Source organism: Protopterus annectens, chromosome 17.part0 (assembly GCF_019279795.1).
Source record: "Protopterus annectens isolate FY-2018-M chromosome 17.part0, PAN1.0, whole genome shotgun sequence".
Taxonomy (NCBI): Eukaryota; Metazoa; Chordata; order Ceratodontiformes; family Protopteridae; genus Protopterus; species Protopterus annectens.
In genome coordinates, this window is record NC_056751.1 from 813,821,552 (window position 1) to 813,848,629 (window position 27,078).

At 41.5% G+C, this 27,078-nt stretch overlaps 1 protein-coding gene across 1 annotated transcript in view; it reads right to left on the reverse strand.

The window, feature by feature from the left end:
* Positions 1 to 27,078, reverse strand: part of SBF2 (SET binding factor 2) — a 3,151,758-nt gene that overhangs the window by 47,242 nt on the left and 3,077,438 nt on the right. Inside the window, exon 42 of the mRNA XM_044058929.1 lies at positions 1,386 to 1,473. Within this exon, the coding sequence (XP_043914864.1) occupies positions 1,386 to 1,473 (88 nt within the window). The remainder of the gene's footprint in view (positions 1 to 1,385; positions 1,474 to 27,078) is intronic.

Genomic DNA, 27,078 nt, shown 5'->3' on the forward strand with positions numbered 1-27,078 from the left:
GTTGTGCAGTTTTTTCTCCAAAAGATGCTGCCCTCTTGTACTATGTTAATTCTTCTCTTCCCCCATGTTTCATCAAGACTCATTTAGCTGTGGCAACAGTTGGGTGACTGCATCAATTCAAGAAAATTGCAAACAGCATTTTTTTGCAAGGGGACAAGCCACTAGCATTCGCTGTGTGAAAGTCTTTTCTCCTCACAACCCTTATATATACTAACTGCACAGTGTCACAATTACAAAGAACAAAAAATGAACACTCAGTCTCAGTCACCACCAGTAAACAGACAGAAATCAATCCAGCAGTAGATTTTCTATTGAAAATGTGAGCATGGATTAGTTTCAAGTAGGGAATTAAAAATATGAGTTAAACTCATTCAGTTTATACTTGGTGTACATTAGCCTAGTTCTTCTAAGGCACTAACCTGTCTCTGTCATGTCCGTTAATTTCTTCCTGGGTACAAATATCATCCCTTTAACCTCTTTTCATATGCCATTGTTAAGAATCAACACTATTTCTATTCCCCTTAACTGCAAAATCCAGATGTGCACACAGGACTCAGGAAGTGGTTTAAAAATGCATGCGTGGATGAAGAATAACTTTTCTCTTTTTACTTATAATGCCCGTCTCTATGGATCTTGCAGTCCTTTTAGTGTTCTGTACTGCGCCTTATTTTCAAAAACAGGAACTGCTAAGCGATCATCAGTATGCACCGGACTATCAGATGGGAAATGACTAAAATGAAAACAACCTCCTCCAAATGGAAAAAAGAGTCACTGATGTTTGCGGATGGAGACGAGGCAACTAGCTCAGGCAGAATAGTTTAAAAGGGATCTAGGAATGAAGCAAAGCAGATGGAAGTTGACCTGCGCATGGGTGCAGAGGCTTTAGTACTGCAAGATTTGTACTGCTCTGTGGTGGTGAAGCAAGAAACAAGTCATAAGATGAAGCTATCACTCTATTGGTCAGTCTCGTTCTCTGTTGTCAACCAATGCCGTGACACTGTGAGTATAACGTGCAAAAATGAAGTCCCTTCATAGGGCAACTGTGCTGCTTGTATGTGGCAGAGTAAGGAACTATGCAATTTGGGAGGATCTCACAGTACAGTTACTGCTCCTCTGGGCTGACACAATTCATCTGAGGTGTCTGGGCACCTCTGAAAGGTGCCCCTGTGTGCACCTCATAAGAAATGTGCCAGGTACAGCCTACTGAAAGCACCAACATAGACCCAGGCTTGCCTGGGATCCTTAGAGATCTCATAGGATACCATGGAGACCATTGGTGGAGGATGGAAAAGTCTGAGCTACCCTACTCAGCTTGCTATCATTATGAACCATACCAGGCCAAGCACTTTAGAAAATGATAAACATTTTAGTCTGGAAGTTTTTACCTGGTGTTTTGTCACATCCAAGACAAACCAGCGAGGTTTCCATCCTTTAAGTAAAGCACCCCTTTTATAAAGTATTCCTTCAAAGGACCTGTAAAGAAAAGAGATAAAAAACTGAGAAGTTACTCTAAATGACTGGCATTACATGCAAACTCTAGATCTCATACTCAGTCATACTGGAGAACCAACAGACCACAGCATCAGTGCAAATCAATGTCAGGATGTCCTAATATGCCACAGCAAGATGAAACACTTAGACACTTCAAGTTCTAATTTATACAGTCTACATGTATGCAAAGATTCATTTTAATAAATTAGTATTTCCAAATCTGAGTCAGTTGGAAACATAAAACAGCAAAACCTTTTACAGCCACAACTTTTAGTGAAAGTTTCATCACTAAAAGTTGTTTTTGGAATATATGTAAACAAATATGTAATTGTGATGTAATATGGAGCTTTCCTCCCAGGGACTGTTCTCTAAAGGGACGATTAAGCCCATTTAGACCATCCCTGTCAGCCAATGCATATAAATAAATAAGAAAGTAAGTTAAGACCATAACTGCAACCAGTTGCATAACAACAATAGAAGAAAAATATTTAGCACAAGACATTTAGTTTAAATAATGCTGTATTCTATAACAGACCAAAGGCAAGTCATATGACAGCTGATTTGAAATGAGCAGAATTAACTGAGAAAAATGGACAGTGAATACAAAATTATTATGTCGCTCTGGTGCTGATATGTTAACTGGGTAAAAGTGCTTGACAAAAAAACTATTTCATCAGTAACTTAGTGTAGTGCATGATACAAGATTTCCACAATACCAGACTCTGGTCTTGAAAGTAATCCTTCCTTCACCAAGAAAGATGCTTACTCATGAAAAGAAGACAATTGGCTTTAATAATTATTCTAATAGTTGGTGTCATTCCAGGGGGCTCTAGTACATATCAGCCTGGGATGAGATAAAATATACCCCTTCTTGTTTTGGAAAGGATGGCATACATCTCTCATTTGAGGGTTTCTACATACTGGCAAAAGTTTTTGCTGCCTCCATAATGCAGTTTTTAGGTAGGGACGATCTAATGAACATACCAACTTACAATATATCTAATACCAAACTGGACCACATTAAGGTGGCTCTTCTTAATACCAGGAGTAAAATTAACAAATTGCCCCACCTTGAGGTGCTGCTGTGTCTGAAATATATCCATGTATGTTCAATCTCATAGATATGGATAAAGATTAAATGCAAAACACACCCTCTATACTTGGGTTTTCTGCCTATCATGCCCTTCAAGCCCGGTGGAAACCTCTTTGGTGTGTCCATATTTGTCAAGGACATTTCATCTAAACACATACCCAGAAACTGGATGGCACAGTGGTGCAGCGGTAACATTGTTGCCTCACAGCAAGAAGTTCTCTGTTTGATTGACAGCTGGAGTGCCTTCTGTGCGGAGTCTGCATGTCCTCCTTGTGTTCATGTGGGTTTTCTTTGGGTACTCCGGTTTCCTCCCATGTTACAAAGACATGCATCTGGAGTGTTTCTCCCCGGGCCTCCGCTGAAAAGATAGGGTTTCTCTAAGGACTAATCCTTCCTTCATGCCAAAAGTAGTTAATGGGATATCCCTAAACCAGACCATTAACTTGCCTGTCTTCAACCCTCAGCCACAGAACTCCTCAGAATGGACCTTGCACTCCTTGGATGTTCATAGGCAACTGAGGTCCTACTTAGACAAGACCAAATACTTCAGACAGTCTGATCAACTTTTTCTCTTCTTTCATTCTAGGGCCCTAGGTAAGGCCATGTCAAAACAGACAATTGCCTCTTGGATTCCTAAAGCTATTGCCTTTTGCTATTCCTTTCATAGAAAACAGCTGAATTCAACTGTCAAAGCCCATCCCACCAGAACTGCTTCCTCTTCAGCAGCCTTTTTTAAGTGCAGTGGTTACTCTTCTCTTCTGGAGGAAGCAACTTGGTCCTCGGTACATACCTCCATCAAGCATTACAAACTGGACTGCATCTCCAGGGCTAGTGCAGGGTTTGGTCCTCTGTACATTACCTCCATCAAGCATTACAAACTGGACTGCATCTCCAGGGCTAGTGCAGGGTTTGGTCCTCGGTACATACCTCCATCAAGCATTACAAACTGGACTGCATCATCAGGGCTAGTGCAGTGTTTGGTCCTTTGTACATTACCTCCATCAAGCATTACAAACTGGACTGCATCTCCAGGGCTAGTGCAGGGTTTGGTCCTCGGTACATACCTCCATCAAGCATTACAAACTGGACTGCATCTCCAGGGCTAGTGCAGGGTTTGGTCCTCTGTACATTACCTCCATCAAGCATTACAAACTGGACTGCATCTCCAGGGCTAGTGCAGTGTTTGGTCCTCTGTACATTACCTCCATCAAGCATTACAAACTGGACTGCATCTCCAGGGCTAGTGCAGGGTTTGGTCCTCGGTACATACCTCCATCAAGCATTACAAACTGGACTGCATCTCCAGGGCTAGTGCAGGGTTTGGTCCTCTGTACATTACCTCCATCAAACATTACAAACTGGACTGCATCTCCAGGGCTAGTGCAGGGTTTGGTCCTCGGTACATACCTCCATCAAGCATTACAAACTGGACTGCATCTCCAGGGCTAGTGCAGGGTTTGGTCCTCGGTACATACCTCCATCAAGCATTACAAACTGGACTGCATCTCCAGGGCTAGTGCAGGGTTTGGTCCTCGGTACATTACCTCCATCAAGCATTACAAACTGGACTGCATCTCCAGGGCTAGTGCAGGGTTTGGTCCTCTGTACATACCTCCATCAAACATTACAAACTGGACTGCATCTCCAGGGCTAGTGCAGGGTTTGGTCCTCTGTACATACCTCCATCAAACATTACAAACTGGACTGCATCTCCAGGGCTAGTGCAGGGTTTGGTCCTCGGTACATTACCTCCATCAAGCATTACAAACTGGACTGCATCTCCAGGGCTAGTGCAGGGTTTGGTCCTCGGTACATTACCTCCATCAAGCATTACAAACTGGACTGCATCTCCAGGGCTAGTGCAGGGTTTGGTCCTCGGTACATACCTCCATCAAGCATTACAAACTGGACTGCATCTCCAGGGCTAGTGCAGGGTTTGGTCCTCGGTACATACCTCCATCAAGCATTACAAACTGGACTGCATCATCAGGGCTAGTGCAGTGTTTGGTCCTTTGTACATTACCTCCATCAAGCATTACAAACTGGACTGCATCTCCAGGGCTAGTGCAGGGTTTGGTCCTCGGTACATTACCTCCATCAAGCATTACAAACTGGACTGCATCTCCAGGGCTAGTGCAGTGTTTGGTCCTTTGTACATTACCTCCATCAAGCATTACAAACTGGACTGCATCTCCAGGGCTAGTGCAGTGTTTGGTCCTTTGTACATTACCTCCATCAAGCATTACAAACTGGACTGCATCTCCAGGGCTAGTGCAGGGTTTGGTCCTCGGTACATACCTCCATCAAGCATTACAAACTGGACTGCATCTCCAGGGCTAGTGCAGGGTTTGGTCCTCTGTACATTACCTCCATCAAGCATTACAAACTGGACTGCATCTCCAGGGCTAGTGCAGGGTTTGGTCCTCGGTACATACCTCCATCAAGCATTACAAACTGGACTGCATCTCCAGGGCTAGTGCAGGGTTTGGTCCTCGGTACATACCTCCATCAAGCATTACAAACTGGACTGCATCTCCAGGGTTAGTGCAGGGTTTGGTCCTCTGTACATTACCTCCATCAAGCATTACAAACTGGACTGCATCTCCAGGGCTAGTGCAGGGTTTGGTCCTCTGTACATTACCTCCATCAAGCATTACAAACTGGACTGCATCTCCAGGGCTAGTGCAGGGTTTGGTCCTCGGTACATACCTCCATCAAGCATTACAAACTGGACTGCATCTCCAGGGCTAGTGCAGGGTTTGGTCCTCGGTACATACCTCCATCAAGCATTACAAACTGGACTGCATCTCCAGGGTTAGTGCAAGGGTTTGGTACTCTGTACATTACCTCCATCAAGCATTACAAACTGGACTGCATCTCCAGGGCTAGTGCAGGGTTTGGTCCTCGGTACATACCTCCATCAAGCATTACAAACTGGACTGCATCTCCAGGGCTAGTGCAGGGTTTGGTCCTCTGTACATACCTCCATCAAGCATTACAAACTGGACTGCATCTCCAGGGCTACTGCAGGGTTTGGTCCTCTGTACATTACCTCCATCAAGCATTACAAACTGGACTGCATCTCCAGGGCTAGTGCAGGGTTTGGTCCTCGGTACATACCTCCATCAAGCATTACAAACTGGACTGCATCATCAGGGCTAGTGCAGTGTTTGGTCCTTTGTACATTACCTCCATCAAGCATTACAAACTGGACTGCATCTCCAGGGCTAGTGCAGGGTTTGGTCCTCGGTACATACCTCCATCAAGCATTACAAACTGGACTGCATCATCAGGGCTAGTGCAGTGTTTGGTCCTTTGTACATTACCTCCATCAAGCATTACAAACTGGACTGCATCTCCAGGGCTAGTGCAGTGTTTGGTCCTTTGTACATTACCTCCATCAAGCATTACAAACTGGACTGCATCTCCAGGGCTAGTGCAGGGTTTGGTCCTCGGTACATACCTCCATCAAGCATTACAAACTGGACTGCATCTCCAGGGCTAGTGCAGGGTTTGGTCCTCGGTACATACCTCCATCAAGCATTACAAACTGGACTGCATCTCCAGGGCTAGTGCAGGGTTTGGTCCTCGGTACATACCTCCATCAAGCATTACAAACTGGACTGCATCTCCAGGGCTAGTGCAGGGTTTGGTCCTCGGTACATTACCTCCATCAAGCATTACAAACTGGACTGCATCTCCAGGGCTAGTGCAGGGTTTGGTCCTCGGTACATACCTCCATCAAGCATTACAAACTGGACTGCATCTCCAGGGCTAGTGCAGGGTTTGGTCCTCGGTACATACCTCCATCAAGCATTACAAACTGGACTGCATCTCCAGGGCTAGTGCAGGGTTTGGTCCTCGGTACATACCTCCATCAAGCATTACAAACTGGACTGCATCTCCAGGGCTAGTGCAGGGTTTGGTCCTCGGTACATTACCTCCATCAAGCATTACAAACTGGACTGCATCTCCAGGGCTAGTGCAGGGTTTGGTCCTCGGTACATACCTCCATCAAGCATTACAAACTGGACTGCATCTCCAGGGCTAGTGCAGGGTTTGGTCCTCGGTACATACCTCCATCAAGCATTACAAACTGGACTGCATCTCCAGGGCTAGTGCAGGGTTTGGTCCTCGGTACATACCTCCATCAAGCATTACAAACTGGACTGCATCTCCAGGGCTAGTGCAGGGTTTGCTAGGTTTATTCTGCAGGGTCTCATAGACTCTGCTCCCTCACCTGCCACCCACACTACTACCTAGAGAGTTTTGGTACTCTCCCTAATGTGAAGAATACTGCAACATAAGAAGAGAATGACACAGAATAGTTGTGTAGGAACTTACCATAACCATAGACGTCCTTCTCTTCCATGTTGCAGTATTCAATCCCAGCCACCTACCCCCCTTCTCTTTGACCATATTATATCTGGGTCCTTCCCCTGACTACTGACCTTGTGTCTGGGAGGGGTTTCATACTTTCTTACAACTCCTATTCCTGAGGGGCTCTCTTTATGCAGCAGCCAGTTCTGAATTGGGTACGTGCAGACAATATAGCCGGCATCAGTTTATGGCTCTTACATGTAATGTCGCACGTACCCCTGCTTTCAAGACTTTGGTATACCAGCTGGATGTCCGGTGCTGCAGGCAGCCTCTCCCTAAGGTGAAGAATACTGCAACATGAGAATGGAAGGACATTAGTTGTTGTAAATTGCTGCTACTGCAGCTGAAAGTATGATTTTAGTTGCCAAAGTAATGACAATGCCAAAAGCAGTAGTCTTAAAGAAGACACTAACCAGAGAGTCTGACCTTGAGCCATCCCTCCTGGCACTTCAGTCATATGCTCTACAGGATGAACAGAACAGAAGTGAATGTGTAAAGACTCTTTCTTCCTAGCTTACTGGGAACCACTAAATGCTTTCAAACAGGATGAACAGAACAGACGTGACTGTGTAAAGACTCTTTCTTCCCAGCTTACTGGAAACCACCAAAAGCTTTCAAAGATCTGGAATTCAGTAATTATAAGAACTATGACAGGGTGAAAAAAAACATTATTAAACAGAGATAGTATTGCTTCTAAATCACTAGGTCTAGAGTGTCATAGCTGGACATTTTCTCATAATAAAATGCAAGGTCTCAGTTATGAGAGCTGAAACAAATTAAATACAGGTTTGAGCTGGATGGTCAAAATTCTAAAAGTAAAATGATACAAATGCTTGTTACTGTTAACTTTAAAAGAACTCTGCCTACTACTTTATAAAAGTGATGTGTCAATACAACCCAGAGGACAATGAAACTTCTGTTGTACTAGTAGAACGATTGTTAAGTAATGAAATAGTTTAAAGCTGAGCAATCTAGACTTATAGTAAGCCATGCATCAAATTCTGGTAAACAGATGGTAAAAAAGTACAGTTGTGTACACTTACCATAAATGTAGATGTTTGAGTGTATTCACTGTTGCAGTCATTACATTTGGGGTAATCTGCTGGCAAGTTGCCCTCAGTCGGCCTGAATTCCAAAGTCCTGGGTCCTGCTTCAGTTGCCGTCTCCTCTTCCATGACGTCAGGTCATCAGGGGTATAAAACATGCAGCCAATGCCATTTTCTTTAGTTTTTCTTGCCCCAGATGTCAGGTGCCCCCAAAAAGGTAGCAAAAATACATATATGTATATATACATGCATCAATATAAACTTTACCTTCATCTACAAGCAAATACACAACGTAGGTTGTAGAAGATAGAGAAGGAAAGATAAACTCTAGAATGACAGGGGGATGGCGGGTGGGTAACCTGGACTGCAACAGTGAATACACTCGAACATCTACATTTATGGTAAATGTACACAACTGTACTGTTCTTTGTGTTTCACTGTTGCAGTCATTACATTTGGGTAGAATCCCAAAGCTATGGTTGGGAGGCTGGAACTAAACATCATTAGGTGCAGCTATAAGGCCCTGCAGAACTGCAGTGGCAAAGCCTGCCCTGGACTTAGATTAGAGAGGCAAATGATAAAATGATAATGCTTTGTAAAGGTGTGAACAGAACTCCAAGTAGCAGCCTCTAGAATGTCTTTGGTTGGTACTCCTCTGAGAAAGGCTGCTGAAGTAGCTGCAGCTCTGGTGGAATGAGACCTAATGCCCTTGGGCACAGGTTTACCATGGTGTAAGTAGCAGAAACAGATGCAGCGGCTTATCCACTTTGAAATTGTCTGCTTTGAAATAGCCTTTCCTTCTGATCCTGCAGCATATGTCACTAGCAATTGCTTAGTTTTTCTTAGAGCTTTAGTCCTGCTCAAGTAGGATCTTAGCTGTCTGTGTACATCCAAGGAATTCCGAATTCTCTCCCCCTTGTTCTGCAGATTTGGATAAAAGGTTGGCAGATGAATTGTTTGGTTAAGAGCCACACTGGAAACCACCTTAGGCATAAATGTAGGATGTGTCCTCAGAGACACCCTGTCTGGGTAAAATATGATAAAAGGCTCTACAGCCATGAGGGCCTGTAGCTCTGAAACTCTTCTTGCTGAAGTAATTGCTAGCAGCAGAGCTGTTTTCCATGATAAGAACTTTATATCAGCGGTAGCAGCTGGTTCAAATGGGGGCAGGGTGAGCATTTCCAGCACATAATTGAGGTCCCATGCAGGTAATGGTGATCTTCTAGGAGGCCTTAACTTTTTGGCTCCTCTAAGATACTGCTTTAGTAATGGATGGGAAAAGATTTGGTGGCTCTGTATTGTAATGAGCCAAAATGGCAGAGGCATGGATTTTAATTGATGAGAAAGATAGGCCTTTGTCAAGCATCTCAGTTAAGTATTGTAATATCAGAGGAATATTTGGTTCGGCTGTATCAGTTCCTTGTGCTTGATTCCAAGTACATAATCTCTTCCATTTATCAGCATAAGATTTTCTAGTACTAGGCCTTCTGGTTTCCAAAATGACATCCATCACAGTTTTACTGAGAGGTGTTGTTTGTATAACTACATGATCAGCCATGCTGCCAGGTTCAGTGTCTGGAGTTGATTGTGCAGGATCTGATTGTTTTGCTGGGACAGTAGTTGATTTCTTTCAGGCAAGGTCCAAGCTGGGTATTGAGACAAGTTCCTTAGGACTGGGTACCAGTATTGGCGGGGCCAGTCTGGGGCAATTAGTATCATCTTTGGTTTCTCTTGTCTGACGTTTAGGAGGACCTTGGGAAGAAGAGGCAGAGAAGGAAAGACATAAACTGATAGGGTTTTCCAACTGAAGGACAGGGCATCCACTTTCCATGCTTGTCTGTGATAAGACCTTGTGCAGAATCTTTTCAATTGATAATTTAGAGGAGAGGCAAATAGATCTATGTCTGGGCTCCCCCATTTCTCTGTTATCATGCTGAAGACTTGTGGATTTAGTTTCCACTCGTGAGGATCCATAAGGTTTCTGCTTAAATTGTCTGCCAGAGTATTTTGCTTTCCTGGCAGGAATTGAGCTTGAAGATGTATTTGGTAGGTCAAAGCTGTGTCCCACAGTGCCATGGCTAATCTGCAAAGGGGTAAGAGTGTGTGCCCCCTTACTTGTTTATATACCATATGACCGTGATGTTGTCCGTCTTTATTGGTAGTTGTCCTGGATGAATTAAGTCCTTGAAGGCTGCTAGGGCATTTTGAACAGCGAGCATCTCTTTCTGGTTGATATGTAGATGCACTTCTTGTGTCATTCTAAGGGGATCTAGTATCTGTCTGCCTGGGACGACATAGTTGACAGACCACAATGCTTTGTCAGAGATGGCCTGCACCTGTCGTTCCTGGGATTCCAGATATTGGCTAAGGGTCTTGCCACCCATATAGTGCCTTTTTTAGGCAAGGTTCAAATGAAAAATTCACCACCATAACAGGAAGAGGTAAGCAAAAACTGAGGGTAATGCTCCTCAATGCTAGAAGTCTAAATCTCAAAATGTACTCACCCGAGGCACTCCTTAAAATGGAGAACATTGATATCTGTGCAGTGACTGAGACCTAGTTCAAGGCTCAACAGAGCACCCCTGCATTACCGGGCTATAACTCATACCACACTTTTCGGCCATCTAACTTGTATCAGAACACCAAAGGCAGAGGTGTGTCCATATTCATTAAGGATATCCACACTTCCAGGCTAGTTGTGCAGCATAATGCATCTGAGGTTATCCAAGTGCAACTAACTCTGGGCAAAACTGCAATCCAAATTGTAGCTTGCTACAGATCCCCCACCATGCCCCAGGATTCCCACTCCTCCTTTCTTGATATACTGGAAAATATTAGGGTTCAACCAAACACCCTAATAATCGGCACTTTCAACTACCCCACCATTAACTGGGAAAACTACTCATGTACCAATCCTTCACTCAACGCTTTCTGGAATTCATAAATTCCAATGCCCTGGATCAACTTATCCAGACCCCCACCAGAGGCAAAAATATCCTAGACCTAGTCATTACCAACATGAGTGACTGGTGTTCCACACCTGAAGTCAACTCCTCGTTGGTTAGATCCAACCATAAGTTCATCACCCTAGATATCCACATCCTGCCCCCACCACACCATTAAGGAAACCATGGTAAAATATCTCTCCAAAGCCTGCTTCATGCTTCTTAAGACAGAACTGGCAAACTTCATGACACCCATGCAGATGAACAATACAGTTACCACTACTGAGTCCTACACAAATGCACTCTATAAGCACTTACACTAGTGCACGGATTGTGCTATCCCAAACCAAACTGATATGCTATCCTCCAAAAAAAGGAAGCTAATCTGCTGGTCCCCTGCCATAAACAAACTCTACAACAGAAGGAAGAAACTGTTGCAAAAGAGAGTAAAATCCCATGAGTGGAGGAGCTCCCTTGTCAGCCTCAGTAAAAGCTGAGATCCCTTATAAGATCCTCCAAAGCTAGTTATGAATACAAAATTGCCACTGATTCTAAGGGCAACCACAAAGCATTCTATAGCTATCTCAAGAATCTTAATGGCAACACCCAGATCTGCTCTAAGTTACAGCATAACAGCACAAAACTTACAGAACCAACTGATAGCCAACATCCTGGCAGAAAGGTTCAGTGCTAACTTTACCCCCTCTCACCTCCTAAAAGGCCCATATCTATACAGGAAGAATGCAGAGTCCCTGTAATCACATTTATGCAGGTAAAAGCTGCACACTCTAAAATCAAAAACACAGCATCCATGGGACCGGACAACACCCCAGGCTGCATTTTACACGAACTTCAGAACGAACTGGCACCCCAGCTATGCACCATGTTCAATCATAGTCTCATGCCAGGCTTTGTGCCCACTAAATGGCACACAGCAACAGTTATCCCACTCCACAATGGGGGAAACACCACTGATCCTGGGAACTATCACCTTATTAGCCTGACGAGCCTGGTCTGCAAGGCCAAGGAATGTATCATCATGGAACTCATAAACAAAGACATTGGTAACCTCCAAACTCTGGACCCACCCAGTTCGGGTTTGTGAAAGGCAGATCATGCCTTCTGGACCTAATTGACTTCTTTGAGGCAGTCATCAAAGCCGTAGACGAGGGTAAGGTGGTTCACACAGCCTATCTTGGCCTCGCCAAGGTTTTCAACACCATCCCCATTCTGGGATTAGAGCTAAACTCACTAAACTAGGTATAAATCCCTATGTCACAAGATGGGGTACCAACTGGCTGACTAACAGAACCCACACTGTAAAAACTGCAGACTCCAAATCTGACTTCAAACCAGTGACAAGTGGAGTACCTCAGGGTTCAGTCCTGGGACCTCTCCTATTTGGTATCTATGTCTCTGAAGTACAGGTTAACACAGAAGGCCTTTGGCTAATGAAGTTCACAGATGACTAGGAGCCACAGTCGAGTCCCCAAATGATGTTGACATCCTGCAGAAGGGCCTCACTGAGACAGATGCCTGGTGTCAGAGGCATGGCGTCAAGCTCAATGCCAAAAAGTGCACTGCCATCCCCTTTGGTAAAAACCCTGTACCCATGAGCTACCACAAAAATGGCAGTCTACATAATGCTGAACGTGTGATAAGAGACCTTTGGACCCAGGTGGACAGTAGTCTCTCCTTTGATAATGTAGAATATGAATGGCCAAAGAATGTGCTTAAGGAAATTGAGTATGTGAAAATCTGTATGCATTGAGATGAACTTTGTACTGCAAACTCTGAGTAAACTGTGAATAGTGGAAAAGTACTGCTAAACAGGAGCCTGCTTGAAAGCAGGAAATGTGCCTTATATAGAAGTGTATCACATTTTCTTTCTCTGCCTAGAGATGTAGTAATGTGAACTGCTTTAAGCCTACGGGTAAACCACTGATTGGTTAATTGTCTTTTGTACTAATTTAATTGGTCTAGTTGATATTTTTGTACTGTCAGCAGTATCAACAGCATATAAGCTCATGCATTCCTTTGCTCGGGGAGTCTCCCTGGTACTTTCCATGAGGCTCCCACACGTGTAATAAATACCACTGAAAGAGAGGAAGAAGTGTCTTGTCTTCATTTAAGGTAAGATGTTAAATGCAACAATTGGTGCCGTGACTCAGATCTGAATTGACAACAGCTGCGGCAGTTGGGGATTGAACGAAATACTGCTAGTGAAAGGGCCCATTACAGAATGTTCTGGCAGTGTTTCTTTCATTTCCATTACTTGCCTGCTTTAAAAATTTGATATTGATAATTTTATAGAAATGTAATAATTCCTCTCATTCAGTTGTTTTGAGGTTAAGTGGCATGCATTTTTTTTCTGCTATTGATTATGGAGTATGAGAGTGGGTTAAAACGAAAAACTGGCAACATAAGAGTGAAAGGAGATACGAGAGTGGGGAAAACGATGTTTACAAAACGTCATAGCTACATCTGTAAAATACAGAATAACTTATTGTGTAAAAATGGGAGTGAGTGTGGGAACCATAAAAGAGCCAGAAAGAGGTACACTAGTTGGTTATATGTATTTTCGTGTGTCCCGGGACAGTTGTATGTTTATAAGTCAGTGGGTCGCCCTCCCTCACTGAGGGAGATGGTAAACTTGCTTTTCCAAAAAATGGTGGTTTTAATAAAAATATTTTGCTTAATCTCCAAGGAAAGTTAAGAAAAAAAGGGAGACGAATACCAGGGTTGTGCTGGGCAGCATTTAATGATTGAATGATAGAGGCAAAAGAAAGAGAAAAGGATTCAGTTATTAGTAGTCTAAAAGATAATCAGCAGAAATTAAAAGAGCAATTGAGAAAATTACAACAAACTGCTAGTAATTTAGATGTAGTAAACGGTAAATGCTTGAAGGACCCACCCTTTAAGGGGCTTTATCCTGTAAAGGAATTAGCTAAATTGCAGATAAATGAATCATCAGAAGATGATAATGCCTGGCTCCCCCCACCACCAACTGCACCACTAATTGCACCCCCCACAGTATCAGCTCCCCCTCGCTCAACAAGGAGCGGAAAGACAGCAGCCAGATTCCACCACTAGAGAGAAAGTACAAGCTGCAGACAGTCAGTCTAGTGAATCTGATCCAGAAATGAGTGATAGATAAAGGGGACCAAGAACTCGTAGCAAGACTCATAAAGAAGCAAAAGCTGTAATGTATTTTAGAGATAAACCCTATTATAAAGGAAAAGGGAAGCAAAGGCATTTTGGCCAGTTACCTGCTATAATTGACAGTGGGGATGGGTATTTTGGGCCAGATAAATTTAATCCAGATTCAGGATCGGAGTCGTCAGACAATGACAGATTGTTACCTTTGAGGGAGGTACCTAACCCAGCCCATGCTAGAAGTGCACAGGAACCACTGACCATTGTAGTACCTAAGGCGTGGTCGGCGGTTGATTTTCAAGCCATTACCAAATCGTTACCGTCTATTCGCACTAATCCAGCTAAGTTCCAGTGTGTTCTGGTGGGACATATTTGTTTACAAAATCCTATGATAGAAGAAGTCAGGGCAGTTCTTCAGTACGTCATACCGGCTGACTTGATGAAATGGATTTGGGACCATGCTAATGTCCCTACTCCGATTCCAAAACATGACGCACAAGGAGATAATGGGTTTGAAGTGGTCAGACAGCATATAGTAGATGCTATTACAGTAATAGTTCCACCCACACCCAACTGGTCCAAAATCAAGTCGGTTCTTCAAAAAGAAGACAAACCTGTGGACAAGTATTTAAATTGGCTCACTGAAGCCTTTAAGGCTTATTCTGGTTAACCAGAACCCACTGAAGGGCTGGCACAGAGCAGATTGTCGGCTGCTTTCGTAGATGGGTTACGCCCACAAGTACAGGATAAGCTAAAGGAAGTATGTTTAAACTGGCCTAGTCTTGGATTGCATGAATTAGTTACACAAGTGCAATACCTCTCCGGCCACTTAGCAAAGAAAAAAAAGGATTTACAGGAAAAATTGGTTAAAGCAAAAATTCAGATGTGTACTGCCTTTGGGCAGGATGAATAGGGAGGATGAGGATGGGGAAAAGGGAGAGGTGGACACCAAGGGGCTGGAAACCAAAATAGAAAAAACTGGCAGGAAAATCGATCAGCCCCACCCCAAAGCTATAATAATAAGACGGAGTGTTTCAATTGTGGCCAAGTAGGCCATTGGGGAAATGAATGTCCGTATCTGGCTGAGCAACCTGCCCCACCCACTGATACTTCACCTCAGTGGAATTCTAACTGGACTCCATCCAGTTGGCAGCCATCACAATAAAGGTTCCCTAAACAAAGACAACAGCAGTTGTGCCCTTTCATCCCTGTGGATCAAGATGGACCAAATGTTATGTTACTTGTCAAAAATAAACCATACCTATTTTTGATTGACACTGGAGCAACCAAATCCATGTTAGCTGGCGAGGCAGCAATAAATGTCTCCCTCTCCAATAACATAACTAGAGGGGTAGGTGTCTCTGGCATTCCTATTGAATATTCTGAAACCGTCCCAGTCCCAGTAACTTTAGGACCTTTACAAGACCATCATGCATTTTTAGTAGGACCCTCAGCACCTTTAAATTTACTGGAAAGAGATTTGCTCTGTAAGATGAGAAAAAACATCTTCTGCACTGCTGAAGGAGTATATTTACAAGTACATTCAGATAAACAAGATAGTATTTTGGTTACTTTAGATGAAACTGTCACTCTGAAAACAATGTGTATGCAGTCTGACCTTGATAAAAATAAGCATTTAAATTCATTACCCTTTCATCTATGGACCACTCATGATAATGATGCTGGGTTTCTAATTTTAGCCACTCCTGTAAAAATAACCTTAAAACCCAGAGCAAAGTTACCTCGGGTACCACAGTACCCTTTGATGGTAGAGGCTACATCTGGTATTGCCCCCGTCATTTCTGCTTTGGTACAACAAGGAATTATAGTACCTACAACAAGTCCATGTAATACTCCAATTCTATCGGTAAAGAAACCTGGTAAACAAGCTTACAGATTTGTGCAAGACTTGCGAGAAGTCAATAAAGCTGTTTTGCCTGTTTTTCCAATCGTACCAAACCCAGCTATGATTTTAAGCTGTATCCCACCTACAGCACATTGTTTTATGGTTATAGATATCTCATCAGCTTTCTTCTCTATCCCAGTACATTCAGTCAGTATTTGTTTGCCTTCACTTATAAAGGCCAACAGTATACTTGGACCTGACTGCCCCAAGGATATGTAGAATCTCCAACCCTATTCTCTAGAGAGATGCACAGACAACTGCAGGATTTACAGCTACCACCACATTCAGTATTGGTCCAATATGCAGACGATATTCTTATAGCTTCACAATATACCAAGTCTTGTATAGAGGACTCACTTTTAGTTTTAAGGTTTTTAGCTAAACGAGGTTTTAAGGTAAATAAATCTAAACTGCAATTCTGTCAAGAAAAGTTACAATACCTGGGACACATCATTTCTACGGGTTCAAGTCAAATACTTCCAAATAAAATTACCTCCATTCAGACTGCCTCCTGCCATGTAACTCAAGAGACAAATCAGGGGATTCCTCAGCCTAGCAGGTTATTGTAGACAGTGGGTGCCCAATTTTTCAGAAATTCTGGCCCCTCTGTTACAGCTTCTAAAAAAGGAGGTCACGGACCGTCTGCCTTGGTCTCCTGAACATAAAAATGCCTTTCAGGCTATTAAATGATAAACCCACCTGCCCTGGGGTTCCCAGATTATTCTAAACCCTTTGTTTTCTTCTGTTGTGAAAGAAATAAAACTGCTATGGGCCTGCTGGCGCAAGCGTGCACGGGAGGCTATCGACCTATAGCATATTACAGCACTCAGACCCTGTTGCTTCTGGCTATCCACCTGGTTTACGAGCAGTGGCAGCCGCTGCTCTTTTAATTGATATGGCAGCATCATTGACCTTAGGACACGACACTATACTAGCAGTACCTCATGCCGTACAAGTGTTACTTTTAAAAACAAAAACACAGTATCTTTCTAATGCTCGCCTCACTAAATATGAGTTACGTTTATTAAGTAATCCCACTGTTCAAATTACATGTTGCCCACCACTAAACCGTGCTTCATTGATTCCAACTAGTGATGAGGACAAACCACATGACTGTGTGTTTGTAGTTAACACTGTTCTTTCTCCTAGATTAGATTTGCAAGATGTTCCTTTGCTTAATCCTGATTTAGCTCTTTTTGTAAATGGGTCCTGTTTACAAAATAATCTTGGCAAACTTCAGGCTGCATGGTCAGTCTGCTCCCCATCTGAAGTTTTACAAACTGGACAATTACCACCTGGCACTTCTGCACAAGCCACGGATTTAGTGCCACTTTCGCATGCATGTAAAATGGCCAAAGACAGATCTGTTACTATTTAAACTGATTCACGTTATGCCCATGGTGTTGTTCATGATTTTGGTACCCTGTGGAAAAAAAAGGGGTTTTTTGACATCTTCTGGGGCAACAATGAAAAATTACCTGTATATTGATCACCTCTTACAGGATTCATTATTACCTTCCAAAAATGCTGTTGTCAAATGTGCAGCTCACCAGTCTAACAACTCCCTAATAGCCAAGGAAAATAATTTGTCTGACTGGGCTGCCAAGCAGGCTGCTCTTTCACATACTGTTCAGGGACAATTTCTGCAGCCTATCTTACAAATGGTTACTTTTGACACTACTGTTTAGAAAGCTTTACAAAGTGAAGCATCGGAATCAGAAAGAAAAACATGGCTGGCCCACAGTTGTTTCCAACGCTCTGATTCAATTTGGCAGCATCCTAATGGCAGATTAATTTTCCCTATATCTATGTTAAATTCTCTTATAAAAGCATATAATTTGCCAACTCATGCAGGGGTACAAGCATCAATCAAACAAATCAAGAAGGATTAGTTTGCCCCAGGACTTTCTGCTTCTGTGCAACATTTTTTGAGTAAGTGCTGCCATTTGTTTACAGCATAACATTTCAAAAGGCACTCTGGCTCCCGCTCAACCAGTGCCAAAACTAATGCGACCATTTTGTGCTTTACAGTGGGACTTTATTAAACTCCCACCTTGTACTCGTTTTAAATATGTTTTGACTATTGTTGATATTTTTTCTTGGTGGTTAAAAGCCTACCTGTGTGCTAAAAATTATGCTATTTCAGTTGCAAAAAATTGTTTTGGTGTTCCTTGTCAAATATACTCTGACCGTGGAACACATTTTACTGCTAAGTTAGATGAATCATTGTGTACAATGCTAAGCATTACTTTGAAATTTCATTGTCTGTATAGACCACAGGCATCAGGTATTACTGAATGCATGAATCAGACATTAAAAACTAGACTTGCTAAAGTCACTTCAGAAACAGGCTCAACTTGGGTGCAAGCCTTACCACTAGCCTTACTTTCTATGAGAGTACAACCACATCCTACTAAGGGTCTTTCTCCACATGAAATCCTCATGGGTCGCCCTCTGCATATGCCCATGACACCACCACCACCACCCTTTTCTGAATATGATGCATTTGATAATAATATTCTTTTGTACTGCAAATCTTTTGTTTCCTTCCTACAGTTTCATCACCAAGTAGCAGCTGCTCAACATCTTCCAGATCCTTTTCTGTCATCCGCACTACAACCTGGTGATTGGGTTTACGTGAAGTCTTTCTCTAAAAAAACAGCACTCCAGCCGCGCTGAAAGGGGCCTTTCCTGGTTCTCCTGACAACGTCATCTGCTGTGCGACTGCAAGGATCTCCAACCTGGATCCACATTTCACATGTCAAAAAAGTTGTGCCGTCTGAAGACCAACAGCCTTTACCTTTTTCAAATCCAAATTCTCCTCCCATTGCTACTCATACTCAAAGTAAAACTGTTCCAGTGCCTGACGATGCCTAACATTTATCCTTTTATAAACTCCAAACTCCTGATGCTACGCAGCTTCAACAACCATTTTCACAAAAATATTGGACAGCCATTTTGGTGATCATTCTTGTACTGTTATTTTTAATGTGGCCATTTTTATTTCCTGCTCCATCGACGCACCACACCACGCGAGCTATTTGTCATCCACCTTTCAACACCTACCAAGCCATGAAATATGTTTATGCTACTACATTCAACGTCTCTAACTGTTGGATCTGCACTGCGATTCCCTCCGTACATGGGAGATTGTCATTGGCTGCGGCTCCACTAAGTATCATTGACACATGGACTAGCTTACTCGATAACACTGCTAACATTACATCCAGTAAATCTATTGCATTACAACTTTCTCTCCGTCGCAATGGCACTCTGTGTTTCCGACGAAATTACTCAAGTCATCATCACTGGACTCGAAAAATGGGACAAAGTATCTGCAACACGACAATCGAATACCAGTGCAATTATACAGAAGGAAAATGCATAGCCTCGGGCTGTCGAGTTTCATTTGATGCCATTCAGCCAACATTGAGAAATGTCTCATTACTTGGTTCTCGCAATATTGTATTTCTTGCCATATTCCATGGGATAACTACGGGCAGTGACCATTCTTCAAACATTACCACCCTGGTGCAGGCCTGTTATTTTATATGCAGAAGAAAGGCCTATAAATGGCTACCAGAAAACTGGTCTGGTAGCTGTTTCTTAGGTTATTTAGTCCCAGCCATCCAATATACATCTACTTTACCTCAAGGAAAAATTCAGAACGTTCTAGAGGTTAAAAAGCCTGCCAATCCGGTAGGCCAAATTGACACTTCATGGATTTATCATCATGACTTAGCTCATGCTGGCACCAAATGACTATCTCATATTGACTTGGGTGATGATGTCATATCGTGGGCTGGTATAATTCCAGCATACAGAGCAGTAAAATCAATCTGGGAACTGAGAAAACTGAAGTATTAAGCAATGCCGCATTTTCTGCTTTAGAACTAGTGACTGATGAACTGACTGCTATGAGAGCTGTAGTCCTCCAAAACCATATGGCTCTCGATTTCACCCTAATGGCGAAAGGTGGAACTTGCGTTTTAATCCAGGAGGAGTGCTGTACGTTTATTCCTGACAATCAGCATGAAATTGAAAGTCATCTCGAACTTATTCAGTCTCTCCAAACTCTCTAAGGCCAAGGAGGCCAATAACTCAACGTGGGCATGGTTAACCAACCTGTTCTCAGGTTGGGGAGGTGGACTATTGAAGTTAATTTTATTAATCGCAGTATTAGCTCTTATTGCTTTTCTTGTTGTGTTTTTAATCAAAGCATTGATTTTGAAATTAACGTCTTTTAAGACTACCAAAATGGTGCCAAAGTTTTATATGCCTGCAGTTATGAACATGGATGATGAAATAAAAATGTGTGACATTGTTGAAGGAACTAGCCACATGGATATGTTAGACTTAGGGCAAATGTATGATAGACTAAATGGTGATGCTTACACAGCATCAAATGGGGGATTGTAGAATATGAATGGCCAAAGTATGTGCTTAAGGAAATTGAGTATGTGAAAATCTGTATGCATTGAGATGAACGTTGTACTGCAAACTCTGAGTAAACTGTGAATAGTGGAAAAGTACTGCTAAACAGGAGCCTGCTTGAAAGCAGGAAATGTGCCTTATATGGAAGTGTATCCGATTTTCTTTCTCTGCCTAAAGATGTAGTAATGTGAACTGCTTTAAGCCTAAAACCACTGATTAGCTAATTGTCTTTTGTACTAATTTAACAACAATAATCACATCGCGACAGTAGTCAGGAAATCCTTCTATGTGGCACACCTCATCACAAAATGGTTCTTCCCCTCTACTGGGCACTCATTAGACCCATTACAGAGTACAATGCCCCTTTTGGAATGTACCTCACAAGACATCTGCAGCAGCTGGTAAGGCCACATAAATACCTCACAAAGAGGATTACTGGCCTTAAACAGATGACCTACACTGACTGTCTCAAAAAAAAAATCCAGCTTTACTCTGTAGCATATCACCTACTCCGAGGAGATCTCTGCCTAACATATAAAGCTATGTTAAACCCAGAGCTGTTGGACATGCTACACCTAAAGCAATCCCAATCCCGCCAAGCTACATGCTCTAGGGACCTAAACCTTCTCACCACAATATCCAGGACATGCTGGAGGGATAGATTCATGTCCCAGAGACTTCCTATACTCTGGAAGAAGCTACCCATCTATGTCAAACAAAGCTTCTCATTAGCACTCTTCAAGAAAAATCCTAATGAGTGGATGGGAAATAGGAAATACACCCCAGGGATCACTTCTGTGGCTCTGCTCGACAGGGGCAAACGAAATTAACTTTCCTGGGTGGCATAAGCCAGGGTACCTTGTTTGTTAGGCTTACTTAGGCCCTTGGGCTGATAGCCTTGTACCTACATATAAGCCTATGAATAAACATTTATGCAGCACTTTTGAAATATATAAAATGTATAATACTAAATGAAATAATAAGTTCACTTTTATCTCATCTATACAAAATTACACTACCAGATAAATTATTTAGTTCAAATTCTTATAATAGCCTCTGCTGGAGATATAACTTAGTGTTCAGAGCTAACTGTTAAGACATTTTCTCTGAACAAGTTACGTTATCAGGATTCATAAAGGTTACCACTAAGTGTACACTAAAAGGTTACCACTAAGTGTACACTAATTCTACATGTTCTGTATTTAAGAACCTCACTACAACATTGCTTGTGCTGTGTCGAATTACTCAGAAAGATTACATTATATGTACCCATGGACTATACTTTGTGGTAACCTGTACAAATCTCCCTCGATATTTAACGCTGTAAGAAAATCAGTAAGACAATTAAAATTAGGAGCAAGACGGTGGGAGTTATGCTTGTGATGTTTATTCACTCAGAACAGTGTACACTTAGGCATTGATGATTCTGGTCTACTATTTCAGTCATTTGTTCAACCACTCTGCTCACATAAATTCAAATTAAATATTTATTTTCATTTAATGCTTTAATGCATTTGTGCATTAGTACAGGCCTGTGCCATTTCTTTGGTGTCTTTTAGAACATGCTTGTGAAACAATAATTACTGGAAAAATCTATTATCCACCTTGTATACAGTTTGAATGGTTATTTGAGTTAACAACTACATAAGGTTTAGATGATTGTGTTAAGTCAAAAAAAATGTCATTGGGGTTTAGTAATGTTTTACTCTTTGTCTAGAATTTAAATATCGCACCATAACATGATTGGTATGCTGAAGTAGCATACACTTTTACAAAAAATAATGAAAATGGCAATAAAGGTTTAAATGAATAAACAAAACGGCCTTATGTTCTTTAATTATTATTAGTTTTCTGATGAAGGACTACACATGACCATCTCTATTTTTCTACAACAGTGCTTTTTAAACAGTAGGGCCACCTTTCTGAGAAAGCCCAGCAAGTCACAAAATAATGTGTACTTAATATTAACTTTTCATTACTGTTTTCTGTTATGTGTGTTCAGACTAAATGGAAAAGGACAGCAATGAACTAATATGTGTATCTGACTGCAAACCAACACAGATTAATTGCATTTCACCTGTGTTGTTGTCTACTCGTTGGCAAGGATCTGTAATATTTATGCAGAGTAGTGTACACATTTTTATATACAAGCCAAAGTAAGAAGAGAATTGGGAACGAAATGAGTTTGCTGTGTTGTGAGGGGTGATTAAACTGATAAAGTTAGAAAACCTGTGCTCTAGAACTTACTGTATCGGTAATGGATTGCAAAACATTTTCTAATAGACATATATTTGACATCTTTTTGCGTTCCTTCTGGCATCACGTGATATATTTTCAGAATTGCTGAGTGCACTATTCACCCTCTGTTTGACTAAATCCTTAAGGAATAAAACATGATATAATGTCTTTTGGCCACAGTTTTATACATTTATTTAAAATACTGCCTGATACCTGCTCTATTCTCTGTAAGTACTGAACATATTCTCGCTATCCAGTGACTGACAATCATTATCAAGCTTTCCCCTTTATGACTTATACAGGAGTTAATAATTGTTTAACCCTACCACATGCATTTACATTTTATCTGAGAATTTTCAACCAGAATGTGCATTCCTTACTTAAAATGAATTGTTTTGCTACCTTTTAATTCAAACTGTACCAGTATCTGCATTACCATTCATTTGTCTGTATACAATTAGTTTTTTATATTTATTTAAAATGACAGCAGCAAACACGTTTTTCCCTAGCCGTATTTAGTCATATGATGTGGCTGTTACTGTCTTTACAATCCTTTGCATTACTTTTCCTCTCACTTTGTTGACTTTGTGCTGTGTTTGCAGTCTGTTAGTTTTTAAACAATCATGCCTTATACTTGAAATCTTTCTTTATGGAATTTAAAACAGCTCAGTTCATTACCTGTACCACAGTATACTACATTCTTGCATCTGTGATGCCTCACTTCTCATGACACATTTTAAGTTACTTATACTGCAACTTGAAAAACTAGTATACTGTGGTCATTTTGAGAACTAATTAGTAAAAGAAAGAGATATACATAAAAAACACTAATGTCATATATCTATGAAGGTTGAAAATGAATAATACAATTTTAAGAGGGTGGACTTTTAAAAAACTGGAATATGTTTCATGAGTTTGTAATAAGCTTCTGTGATGATTAGTTGAAAAAGATAGATGGTGACTCTTACACCCCATGCAGACAAACATAGTCCCCAAGGGTGACTGAAAGGGATGACCCATTTATTATGTTATATTTTATTGTCTTCTTACAGTTAAACTATTGTACTGATTAGCTACCATAGTAAAAAGTAATGTCTTTCAGATTTTCCCGGTTAAGGATCACCACAGCGGAACACCAGTTCACTAATGATTGGCAGTGAATTTTTACGGTGCCAAGTTGCCAGCCCAATGCCCAACCTTCAAGGAAGGCACACCCATTCATGCACGCACCTACCTGCATGTCTATAAATGTCACTTGACCACAGGGAGGACATGCAGACTCCACACAGAAGGTGCTCCAGCTGAGAATCGAATGGGAGAACCCCTTGCTGTGAGGTGACAACACTAACCACTGCACCACCACAGAGAACCTTGTAAAAAAAAAAAAAAAAAACCTTCACATATATATATATATATATATATATATAGATATATAGATATATATATAAAGCTATATATAAAATCATCAACTGAACCTTGGGGACACTACAAAAACTAGTTCCTGCTCAGTTGCAGTATTATACTTAATCGACAGCCTGACAGATATTGCACTGGCCTTCTGAGCAAGAGATGGCAAGTTCAAATCCCATATGGAGTGATATCATTTAATGTGGCATTTAGAGCAGCAGATTAAGGCTATGAGCTGTTAATAAGCTTCTTCCTGTGGTCCAAGGTTTAATACTCTCAACTTTCATATCTATACTCTGTCCATACAGTGCTCTGAATCAGTTGGGAAATAGGGCAACACACTTCCAAGGTCTCCTGGATCGCATGCCTCATACCTACCTATAAACCTACAAAATAACCTCATGCTCTATCATTATGTATGGAAAAGCACTATAGACCACATAAAAACACAAAAAGACACAAGGAACACATGCACACTTTCAGTGCTTTATCATATATAGTTGGATTATTTTGACTACATCAGATTCAAATTTGTCACCAGTGTCTGACTCCATGATACCTGGTGTAATAAAGACACAATATCCTATTAATACGTTTTCTGTACTAGACTTTTTGGGGTGATGAGGGTCTGCTGTGATGCTGGAGGAAGGCACAGACTTGGTGACTGTGTGATACTGCAGATGTCACCTGATTAACACTGGAGGAAGACACAGACTTGGTGGGTATGTGGTACTGCAGATATCACCTGATTGACACTGGAGAAAGGCACAGACTTGGTGGCTGTGTGGTACTGCAGATATCACCTGATTAACGCTGGAGGAAGGCACAGACTTGGTGGGTGTGCGGTACTGCGGATATCACCTGATTGACACTGGAGGAAGGTATATACCTGGTGACTGTGTGGCTCTGTGGATATCACCTGATACATGCCACAGCAGTGCACCCTGTTTACCATCTACCTTCTCAGTGCCAGATCTCACTCTCTCTGAAGAAGGAAGGTCCTCAATTAATTTGCTCTTGTACCTAATTATGCTGTGCTGTTGTCTAAAGAAGACAAATCTTAGCCACTAAAATACAGTTTTGTCAGTTCTTTCAAGGATTTCCTAGCATTCTGGAAGCCAGTTTTTAAGATATGTATCAAAGAAATTCTTCCTCTGTCTCTGCAAAAGCAGCCAGCGCATATAGTTGGGTGATGCTACATGTGAAACACATTGGTTATTTACATGATTTACTACTTCACAGAAACTTCCTACCTGGACACGTACTGTTTATATAATTTACTGCAGGTGTGTACTAAGGTTCACACAATGCAGGAAAAGGAAAACTGTGAATCATATCACTTGCAACATCAGGTTTGCCAGTGCCATTGTGAACTTAGTTTGACCTCAGCATTACCATTAGGGTCTTATTTCTTGTACCACTGTTACATTCTATGCAATGCATATCTGGTACTTCTCAGTGCCTTTTTATACCACCAAAAAGGTATCTGAATATAATTTGTAATGATGTTCTGTCAGGTGAAACATTTGAATAAATTAAAACAATGTATCATTAGATTCTTTCTCACCTTCAGTGTTTACTACAAGTAGGATGGTTTCAGGGCAGGAGTCTGTAACTTTGCTTTAACTCAAAAATAATTTATATTGCACTGATAAATCTTCTGGTACCTGCACTTCTTCAGCAAGTTTAAAACATGCCAAAAGGGTTTCTGGAAAATACTTATATATATTTATTACTAAAAAATATTTTATTTTGTAAAAAAATGGATGATGATGTTTTACATAAGTATTCCATGATAAAGCAACTGATGTATAACAAAGGTATTATGTTGTTAGTTACTGTGTTAATGAGGTATCTATGCATTCAAGGCTAAACACATTGGAAAAAAAACGCTGTAAAAGGGCATATTACCATTTAATTAAAAAAATAATAGTCCAAGTTTAAAAAAGAGAAATAAAATGAACTGCACTGACTGAAATAATTCTGCCAAACATGGAAATATGTATCGGGCACAAAGTCCTGATGCAGAGGGCACCTTAGATCCAAAGGTGATTACTAGGCTAACAACCCCTGGGGGGGGGGTAACTTATCCATGCTTCCTAAATGTATCTGACAAGTTTTGATAACCTAGGGTTATTTTAAAGATTATACATAGACTATATGGGTGGTCAGGCATTTACAGGTTCCAGATCAGGTGTAAATTTTCGATTACCTATCCACTAGTCCAAGTTACACTTGAATCGGATTAGGGAAAAAACTCTGCTTCACATGGATGGGAAGCCTGTTGCAGAAAAGGGATAGTCTTTAGCACACATACCTGTCCCTCCAACATGACCTGTTGCTGTTGTAGATGAGGTTTAGAGCCCTAATTCTGATGCTACTTGTTTTACAGATGTGCAGTGGGTCCATCAGAGTGGTATAAGGGGATGCTTTGCAGACCAGGCATCTATCGCTTCTCTGCAGCCTGTAAGAGATAGAGTACAGGGATGGGGCTTTGAGGCAGTCTGCCTAGGGTATCTTGTTTACACCCTGTATTCTAAGTCTCCTACTTATTATGGACAACAATTAGGTCAGTGTATATTGAGAGAAAATTAAACAATAACACAGCTTTGCAGCACCTGGATTTTATTTTTGGTCACTTTATATTGTAGTGGGCAACCAAGACTGAAATGCAACACTGAAGAAAGGGCCTTATTTACATTTATCTGTATGGCTGCCCTCCATCATGATATCATTCTCATGTATAGTGCCAAACAGTAACAAACAAAACTGACAGTACACGCCAGTAAAATCAAATGATTTGCTGAAATGATAAAGACAATGCAGTGCTGAGACAACAAAAATGAGTGAACATTTATGACTAATATCAAATTCCACACACATTGGAGAATATCTGACTAGGTTAGCAAAATACATATCAATATTTGGCCTGAAAAGTAGGCTTTATTAAATGTCTAACACTGTGGAATGATATTATGTTGC